The 10,217-nt window shown below is 39.6% G+C and overlaps 1 protein-coding gene across 1 annotated transcript; it reads left to right on the top strand.

The window, feature by feature from the left end:
* Positions 1 to 127: 127 nt before the first annotated feature.
* Positions 128 to 10,039, top strand: LOC111441941. Its single transcript, XM_023079136.1, has 5 exons — positions 128 to 488; positions 614 to 770; positions 3,592 to 3,963; positions 4,074 to 8,445; positions 9,473 to 10,039. The coding sequence occupies exons 2-4, from the start codon at positions 660 to 662 to the stop codon at positions 8,400 to 8,402; spliced, it is 4,812 nt and encodes a 1,603-aa protein (XP_022934904.1). The 5' UTR covers positions 128 to 488; positions 614 to 659; the 3' UTR covers positions 8,403 to 8,445; positions 9,473 to 10,039.
* The last annotated feature ends 178 nt before the right edge of the window (positions 10,040 to 10,217 follow it).

The following is a 10,217-nucleotide window of genomic DNA, read 5'->3' as shown; positions in this document are numbered from 1 at the left end:
TTTTTTTTTTTTTTTTTTTTTTTTTTTTTTTTTTTTTTTTTTTTTTTTTTTTTTGAGGAAAAGTCAAAACGGCGTCGTTAGCTTTGGTATTGTCCTTTTCAACAACTCCCTCGACTCCCTGCAAAAATTTTGGCTCCAAGCCCACGTATTCGCTCCCATTCGCCATTTTCGTCTCTCAAATCCCATCTCTCTCTCTCTCTCTCTCTCTCTCTCTCTCTCCAAATCTCTCCCGGCGAGTTCTTCGCTCAAAATCTTCGGAACCCATTTCTTCTTTTTACTCTTTCCCCCCCCCCATAATTTCGATTCCTTCATTTTGATTTCTCTCCCCTCTACTGTAACGCAATTCTCAGCATCATCACACCTCAATTACACAATCCCTAGTTTTCCAATTTTCATCTCCCTCCCTTTTCATCTGTCTTCCCCGCCCTTTATTCATGGCTTCCTCTTCTTTCTCTGCTTAGTTGAACAAGACCCACCTCTGATTTCAGGTTTCTTCGTACCCTTGTAAATCCCCAATTTGCGAATTTTGCTGCCCCTTTTGCTTTTGCTTTTATTTTTTTTATTTTGCCTGTGTTGGGGGGTGGGATTTGATCTGAATTGATGATTCTTTTAGAAGAGGAAAGTGGTATTTATTCAAGATTCAAGGAAAATGGAGGGATATGCATGGGTCTGGAGGTGAGAGGTGGAAACAGAGGCGGCACATGTGGCCGGTCCATTCTAATTCGACAGCTGTAGCTTGCGAATTGTCCGCCCCAGATTTCTTTCTCAAAGTATTGATAGTTTTACGTTTGTTTCGCCCCGATTTCCCTTTTGTTTTCTGCATTTACTTCTAAATTGTGTATCATCTGCTGTGTTCTGCTGTCTTGTATTTTTTTTTTTCGTTGTTCCCTTCTCCCCATGAAGAATTTGATCTTGTTTATTAGGTTTCCAACTCGGCGTAGGATTGTTCTATCGATTGCGTTGGCATGTGAACCTGATATGATTTCATTAATGCTATCCTTTTTAAGGGTTTTAGATGAAGACTAAATCGTTTATCTTTTGGTTGCTCTATCCGCTTCCTTTTGTTTTGTTTGTTTGTTTGTTTTCAAATTTGCATTGCTCTTCCGTTTGCCTCCAGCATTATAGTTTAATTTCTTGATCTTATCTCTTGAAATTTGAATTAATGTTAGTGGGATTTGCTATTACCACGTAGCCACTTACTGCTTTAGTGCGTAAAACAAATTACAGATTGTTGCTCTTTCTCCTCACTGGTTAGTTGTTTGGTTTGGTCTAGATGTGTTACTTCTTGGCGATTGAAAAGGGTCCAGCCCCATTTAGCATGGAAGAACCTAAAATGAGTGGGAGGTTACATTTTCTGATGTTTATAAATATAAAGGAATTGCCTTAAGACCCCTGACAAAGTATGATCGAAGTAAATTGTATTGTGGTTAATTATTGGTGGGAATTTAACAGTGGGGTGAAAAATATTGTTGGTGCGCTGTCTGTGTAGAGTGTAGATCTATAAGAGGAGGGTGGTATGGGATTTGTAAGTATAGCTCTTTCCAGTCAAGCTATGTTGGTGTTGGCTTAACCAAATTAGGGAGTGCTGAACCACCCTGGGGTTTTACCAATATTCATTCTGAAGGGGAAATGCTTCTACTGAACGCTTCCTTTATGGAGGCAAAGCTAGGCATTAAACCTTCTTCTTTGACAAGCCTTCTACTGGAAAAATGTGGTATATGGAGGAATTTGAATGGGAAAAGGTCATAGTTTATAAGGATAGGTGGATGCTTAGGGGAAAAATGTTTAAATTGTCTCAACCCCTAAGCTACTATACCGTAATAAAAATGACTATTCTTAACATTGTGATCGTGTTTTCATGTCCAAATTTATAGGGAATAAGACGCAATGTTGCCCAACGAGTTTGGTTATAGGCTTGTCCAGATTGATTTCGGTTAAAATAAGTGGACTTGCGAATTGGTCTTGGGTTTAGACCATGATTGCCATTTACTTTGGATATTAATTATTATAAGAGTTGCTCCATATTGAATAATGTAGGGTAGGATGAATTAGAATTATAAAATTTTATATGTAAACCACTATTTGTAATTTCGTGGATGAAACTAAATTCTTAAGGGGGTTGTTTGACTCGTGGTACAAAACACAAGTTTATAACATCTGGGAATTAGAAGCCCAGGTTATATACAAAATGTTTTGGCTGTACATAATAATGGATTACAGAAAATGAAGTTTGTGTAATGTGTGTTCAGTTACTGAGTTTTGATTTGATAAAATTAGTTTGTAATATGAAAGGAAGATCTTATAGGTTTATGTCTTTGGAACGTGGGCTTTTGTCGTTAAATAGGATTTGCAAACTTGTAACTTGGGAGTTGGGATAAACAAACACGTTAACCAAACATACACATAGATGTAGTCTCTTAACGAACATTTTCTTAAAAAACTGTCTATGGCCATTTTCATTAAACAATGTTGGAAATGATCGACTTCAATTATTTGGTTGGATTGGGTCCGTTGCCTTGAACTATGGGTTAATTTCAAGTGCCTCTTAAGTTGACCCATGAACACTCATAGAGATGGTGAAATGCTTTTCATATAATCGGCTTTGTGGAATAGCAGGAATTGATGGATCCATGAACAGATAGTGCAAGATTCATGATATCTACTTGAATGGATCACAAAGTACATTATATGACGGAGAGACGAGCTATCAAAGTGTATAAGATTCTACTGGTTGGTGTTCAGTCATCTGTTGAGATTAGTTCCTCCCCATGAAGATGCATACAAATATAATACTAATGGCTCAATGTAAAAGGACCTAAATTGAGCTGATGTTGGCATGGCAATTGAAAACATCAAAAGCAATTTGATGACAACATCAACATGCAAAATCCTGCAGGTAGATGCAGAAATTGCTGAAGCTAAAGCTTCAAAGAAAGCATTTCACCATCTCAAAGAGTGTTTCTGATTTCTTTGATTTCTCAGAATAACTAAGTTGCTAAAGCTTCAGAGTTGTTACCTTCTCTTTGATGCGCAGAAGAGGGAATAGGTCTACCTATGAGCTTGCTAAGAGCTCTGCTAGTAGTGATATGAGATAAAGTGGGTTGAAAGAAACCCTACTTTGGGTCACGGAGTTGCTTTCTGAAGATATTATCTGAGCTTTGTTTTGTTTCCTTTTATCACATTCAAAAACGGGAAAGAAAAGAACCCTATTGTATTCCATAGAAGTTGAATGCTTGTAGTGGTGAATTAGAAGGTTGTGGTAACTCAACTTTCTTGTGGAGTTTGAACGTCCTTTCGTGTGCCTGAATATAATGCGATAATTCAAATGTATTTTTATGTCACTCTGATGCAGATGTTTGTATTAACTGTTCATGCACATGAATTCAATGATATTTACATCCAATTAAATAACCCTGTAGAACCTTTTATTTTCAGTGCAGAACTATCATTTTTGGTTACACATATGGGTTGTGTGTGTTTGTGTATATTATATACATGGTTTCTTGGAGGGGGGTCTTTTCATTTACATTTTACTTGGTCTAGATATTTTATTTATTATACCTGTACTAAAGAAGGTTTTGACTATAATAGGATGGACGCAAGATCCACGTTGGTGATTGTGCTCTTTTCAAGCCACCTCTAGATTCCCCTCCTTTTATTGGAATTATACGTTCATTCAAGTCGGACAAGGAGACGAATTTAAGGTTAGATGTGAATTGGCTTTACCGGCCTGCTGATGTGAAGCTCCCAAAAGGATTATCGTTAGATGCTGCGCCGAATGAGATCTTTTACTCATTTCATAAAGATGAGATACCTGTCGCATCATTACTTCATCCTTGTAAAGTTGCTTTCCTTCGCAAAGGCATTGAACTTCCGTCGAGCATTTCCTCATTTGTGTGCAGAAGAGTGTATGATACTGATAACAAGTGTTTATGGTGGTTAACCGATAGAGATTATATTAATGTGAGTATCTAGAGTATCCGCCTTTCATCTCACATTAAGAAGTTTCTTTCCATTCTTAGGTTGATTTTTCTAGTAACACACCCACCAACTCAATCAAATTTTAATTACAGGAACGTCAAGAAGAAGTAGATCAACTATTAGAAAAGACAAGGCGAGAAATGCATGGGGTGGTGCAGTTTGGAGGCCGTTCACCAAAGCCCTTGAATGGTTCACTTCCAGCCGTGCAGCAAAAATCTGGTTCAGAAAGTATACCAAATAGTTCTTCTCTCACTTCTCACGTTAAAAGCAAGAAAAGGGAACGAGGTGATCAGGGGTCTGAACCCACAAAGAGAGAGCGGTTATGTAAAACAGAAGATGGAGAATTCAGTCCGTTTAGATCAGAAAGTACGCTAAAGAATGAGATTGCTAAAATTACTGATAAAGGAGGACTTATTGACTTTGAGGGGGTTGAAAATTTTGTCAAACTTATCCAACCTGACAGTTCTGGTCAGAAATTAGACTTGGCCGATCGAGTGATGCTTGCTGATGTTATAGCAGTCACTGATAGGATTGATTGTCTAGGATGGTTTTTGCAGCTCAGGGGTTTGCCTGTATTAGATGAATGGCTTCAAGAAGTTCGAAAGGGTAAAATTTGTGATGGTAATGGCACGAAAGGAAGTGTTAAAACTGTAGAGGATTTTATTTTGGCTCTACTTCGTGCCTTGGATAAACTTCCTGTGAATCTCAATGCTCTTCAGAGTTGTTATATAGGTAAGTCTGTGAATCATTTACGTACTCATAAAAATGCTGAAATTCAGAAGAAAGCAAGGAGTTTGGTAGATACCTGGAAGAAACGTGTGGAAGCTGAGATGGATGTTAATGATGCAAAGTCTGAATCCAGTCATGGTGTCTCATGGCCTTCTAAATCTGGGCCTTTAGAAGTTTCTCAAGTAGGGAGCAAAAAGGCCGGAGGGTCTGGTGATGATTGCGTAAAGAGCTCTACACATTCTAACATGTTTAAACATTCTCAAGCTAAATTCTGTCCCACTGAAATGGTTGGCAAATCATCTGCATCGTCGAGCAGCATGAAGTCTTCTTCAAGCATGGTTGCTTCATCAAAGGATTATAACTTTAAAACACTAGTTGGTGGGAACTCAGATCTTCCTTTGACTCCTATAAAGGAGGAGAGGAGCAGCAGTTCAAGTCATTCCCAAAATAACAGTCAGTCAAGTGATCATGCAAAAACTGTAGCATCTTCATGCAAAGAAGACACTAGGAGCTCAAATTCTGGTTCAGGAAGTGTTAGCAAAGTTTCTGTGGGTGCTTCTCGCCATCGGAAGCCTAGCAATGGTGTTCATTTGAATACTCTCACAGGAACACACAAGGTATCTGGGTCTGGAAAACTTAATGCCCTAAACAAGAGTTTGACTTCTGAAAAGGCCTCTACTGCATCACATGAGAAATCTCCAGATGCGTCACTTGTTGAACATGGATATAGTCGACTTGTTGTAAAGTTGCCGAACACCTGCAAAAATCCATTGGGAACTACTAGGGTTGTCACAGAGGATCAAGTTGTTTCATGTCACAAAGGATCTCTTCATGATGAGGCAGGTGATAACCATGAAAAGAAAGCTAAAGGCAGAAGCGATTTGCTTGGGGCTAGTTTTGCAACTGAAGTAAACTCAGATCAATGTCATAAGAAAGATCAATTTCAGAGCTCAGAGGAGGGTAAAGAGGTAGCTGCCAGCAACGAACGAGGCAGGCTTGCTGCGGCCAATGAAGGGCAATCAGAAACCAATGCTTCATTGACTGGAATTATATCTAGGCCTGGAAAAACTTATGATGCTTCTCTAAGCCCCATAAATGCCTTGATTGAAAGCTGTGTTAAATTTTCCGAGTCTAATACATCATCATCACCAGGGGATGTTGTAGGGATGAATCTTCTTGCGAGTGTGGCTACTGGGGAAATATCTAAATCTAATAATGCATCGCCGTTGGATTCTCCTCAGGAACGATCACCTATGGCAGAAGAATCTTCTGATGGCAATGATGGACAATTGAAAATTTTGCCTGAAGATATTAAATGTGATGAAGATGATGCTAATGGTGAGGCTGGGGGTCGCTCATCTTCTGAACCTCTTGACAGCAATAACATGTTGCATGATAGAAATGGATCTCATCCTGCCTCGACCTCAGCTGACTCTCCTAAAGATGGAAGAGGTGTTGCATTTGGCACTTCAAGGGAACATATTACGCCATCAAATGCTCAGCAAAACATGGAGAGGACGCCTTCAAATTGTGATACAAAACCTTGTGCTGAAGAATGCAATGCCTCTGTAGCTGTTGGTTCTTCATACGGTGTGGAAGAAGGCAATACAGACACTGTGGAAACAAATCAGCTTTCTGATCAAAATGAACTAGGGCAATCAAGGTCGCTTCTAGTACAAGAAGAGTGTACCCAACTCCGTGAAAATGAAATAGTGGACCAAACTGATGACAGAGCGACAGATAATGGAGTGGTTTTGAAATCAGAAGTAAAAACTACATCAGCTCTCGAAGAGGAAAAGCAATTGGATGAAAAGACGCCTAGTTTATCTTCACAATTAAGTGGTGGCGATGTTCAGACCCATGCAGACTTAGATAGCGGCAGTGGAATGGAAGAGAAACTGTCATCTATACCTGAGATTCACGCAGACTCTCAGGAGGAAAAAATTGAGACTGCTACAATGGTTCCTGATGCCAATTCTTGTGATGCAGAATTTAAGGATAAAAAATCAAATATTGTGAACTCAGAAATTCATGTTAATCAGATCGGGAAACAGACAATGATTCAGGTTCCTCCTCTGTTAGATCGGAAAGATGATTGTGCAGTACAGGATTTGGGAAGAACAGATGACATTAATAATTGTTGTGGTGGGGTTTCTATGCACGTGGAATCTCCTGCCATTCCCTTACCGGAAAATGATCAGGATGAGAAATTAAGTTTAAATATTTCCGAGTCGACTGGAACCAAAGACCATGTCACTAGTGCAAATCCTTCACTTTCTGCTCCAAGGTCAGACACAGTGGTAAAGCTGGATTTTGATTTAAATGAAGGTTGTTCTGTGGATGATGCGACACAAGACGATGTTATTGGAAGTTCCTCTTCTGTTCAGCTGCCCATTTTCACACCTTTCTCCATCCCTTCAGCATCAGAAAGCTTCCCTGTTTCAGTTACTGTGGCTTCTGCTGCAAAAGGATCAGTTGTTCCACCAGCGAACTCCCTAGCAAACAAAGTTGAACTTGGATGGAAGGGTTCAGCTGCTACAAGTGCTTTTCGCCGTGCTGAACCACGAAAAAATCTTGAAATGCCACTCAGCTTGAGTGATGCTCTTGTTACTACCACTAGCAAGGAGGGGCGCCCACCTTTGGACTTTGACCTGAACGTGCCGGACCAGAGACTCCTAGAAGAAGTTGCTTTGTCGTCAAATGTACCGTGGAAAGCAAGTGTTGATCCAGGGCTTTGTGATCGAGGTGGTGGACTTGATCTTGATTTAAATAAAGTTGATGAAAGTCATGATGTGGGCCCATGTTCTATTGGCAGGAATAGGCTAGAGCTCCCCATTTCAAGTAGGCCATTTGTTTCTGGTGGTTTAGGGAATTGTGGGTTCAGTGCCTCCAGAAACTTCGATTTGAACAATGGTCCTTCCCTTGATGAAATGGGGGCAGAAACAGTACCTCTCAGTCAGCAGAATAAAAACTACATGCCATTTTCATCACTTCTCCCTGGAATGAAGGTGAACTCTGGAGAAATTGGGAACTTCTATTCTTTGTTTCCTCAGGGTAATTCATATTCAGCATTAACGGCGATCCCATCAGTCTTGCCAGGTAGAGGAGAACAAAGCTATGTTCCTGCTGCTGTATCTCAGAGAGTATTTGCTCCCCCTACAGGCACAGGATTCACTGCTGAAATTTATCGTGCACCAGTGCTTTCTTCCTCTCCTGCTTTGGCATTTCCACCTGCTAACTCCTTTACTTATTCTGGGTTCCCTTTCGAAACTAGTTTTCCTGTACAATCGAACAATTATTCAGGTTGTTCTACATCTTACATGGATTCATCCCCTGGCTGTTCGCTTGGATTCCCTACCATCACTTCTCATTTATTAGGGCCAGCTGGGGTAGCCCCTACCCCTTATTCAAGGCCGTTCATTATGAGTTATCCAACCGGAAGTAGTGCTGTTGGTCCTGAGATTGGAAAATGGGGAAGCCAGGGTTTGGATCTTAATGCAGGTCATGGGATTATAGATAAAGAAAGATTTGATGAAAAGTTGCCTTTAGCATCGAGACAACTTTCAGTTCCCAGTACGCAGCCTTTTGCTGATGAGCAGCTCAAGATGTTTCAGATAGGTGGTATGCACAAGAGAAAAGAACCCGACAGTGGCTTAGATGGTTCTGCTAGGTTTAACTACAAACAACAATGAGTGAGGGCAGTAGCATTTCATTGTGGTCACCAACCAAGTCCTGGTGAGCTTACTCTTCCCATTCCTTCCGTACAATTGCTAAATGATGCTAATTCTACATTTCGCTTGATATTATAATATTGAACATTTTGGCACATTATTTTCAGTCTTTAGTGAACATGACTGCATCTCCAGTTAAGTTTGTTTTCCTTTTCCCGTTCCATTTAAAGCTCTAACATAAAATTGTGTTTGTCTTTGATATGTTCCCGGTCACATTTTTGTAGGAACCTTTCACTTACTGTTCTTGTTTTCTATTCCTCCAGGATGGTCTTTTTTTAATCCTTTTTGTAATTATGATATTTCCATGTTATATTCCAGTTGAAGTGGTTTTCTGTGCCCCGTTGGGCCTTTTCTGTATATTCATTTATTTTGATTAAACTTTGTTACCGACCCATGTGACAATACTCTCCTATTTCCTATTTTTTGAAGCTTCAAACTTATTTGAAAACAGAAAATTAGAAACAACCGAGTGGTATCCAAGGACCATGCTAAGATATTAGTAGAATATGTATGGATTTCAGTATGCATTCCCATAAACTTGGCTTTTTTTTTTAAACATCCTGCAAGTTTATGAGGCAAGTACTTGTCCAAGTCTACCCGCATCCGATGGCCTCCAATTTTTGCTTCTGTTATGGAGAAGTCAATTTAGAACCTCTTTTATTGCATCTGCTGTGCCCCTCTTTTGAATACAACCCATAAAAGCATAAAATTGTGCATACTTTTATTTTATCTATACCTATCTGCCACTTGGGAAATGGATGGCGTGTGTTTTATCATGTGTGAAGCTATAGAGTTTCATTATCTGGGCTTGGGAATCGGTCTGATTCTATCTCTGTTCGTTCCCTTTAAACAAAGGAAGGATCCCAAAGAATTGATCTTTCTTTTAGTTGTTGAACCTGATCGATGAATGTGTGATATTCCAAATCGTTTTCTCATTGTTGTGTTTTCTTAATTAATTTTTCATGGTATCTCTCTGCTCTTCTTCACCTTTTTCCGAATGTTGAACCTTTTTATGGCTGCTCTTTTGATAGGCCAAAGAATTACAGACCAAGAAAAAGAACACAGTATACGTGCTAATAGTGGCACCAATAATAAAAAAACTGTTTATGTTGGGGCTGGCGTACTGTTCCCTCTCAAATGTTGCAGCAACATCGCTGGTTTTCAGGCAGCTGAATTTTTCTCTGTGGTGGACACATTTCGACAGATTCGTTTCACTAAAAAGCAGACAAGGTTTCATTTGTGTAAATATCTAACTTAATAGAAAGCAAAGCTAAAGGAAGTTGCTGTGTAGAAAGCTAATGAATGGCGTCCGACATGTGGTCGATTGCCGTCCATTCAGACACCTTCACCTTGGAAACAGAAGTGGATGTAAGAACTTTTGGAGGTTGTGGCCGGCCTTTGTCAGTGATACTCAAAGCTGTGTTCTCCCTTACATATGTAGTTATTACTTCATTCTTACTGTTAGGTTCTCTTTTACACTCTTTATTCATAGTAATACACAGATCCCTTTTCTCTCTTGCTCATGAACTCTTTTTCTCACTCTGTTTTTCCATAACACCATTACTAATCGGAAACAAAATGGCTTAAGCTTGTTCTGATTGATGGTTCTGATGCTGAACAATGTTTCTCTTTTTGGAATTCCCATGTCCAAATGATAATTCTCCTTCAGGTTTTCTTCTGCAGAAATTAGGGTATTTTATTGTGTATGGTCCACGAATCACATGAAATTCGTCAAGGTCTTTATGGCATTATGCGTGTTGCAATCACATGCTACAT

Source organism: Cucurbita moschata, unplaced genomic scaffold (genome assembly GCF_002738365.1).
Source record: "Cucurbita moschata cultivar Rifu unplaced genomic scaffold, Cmos_1.0 Cmo_Scf00004, whole genome shotgun sequence".
In the NCBI taxonomy this organism is placed as follows: domain Eukaryota; kingdom Viridiplantae; phylum Streptophyta; class Magnoliopsida; order Cucurbitales; family Cucurbitaceae; genus Cucurbita; species Cucurbita moschata.
Note: the sequence above shows the minus strand (reverse complement) of the source record. Positions and strands in the feature narration are given on the sequence as shown.

Bases quoted from the DNA above. Each gene is read 5' to 3' on its own strand.
- LOC111441941 (XM_023079136.1), top strand. From the start codon at position 660: ATGCATGGGTCTGGAGGTGAGAGGTGGAAACAGAGGCGGCACATGTGG. The intron at 771-3,591 runs GTATTGATAGTT...TGACTATAATAG, and splicing joins CCCCAGATTTCTTTCTCAAA to GATGGACGCAAGATCCACGT. The intron at 3,964-4,073 runs GTGAGTATCTAG...TTTTAATTACAG, and splicing joins CCGATAGAGATTATATTAAT to GAACGTCAAGAAGAAGTAGA.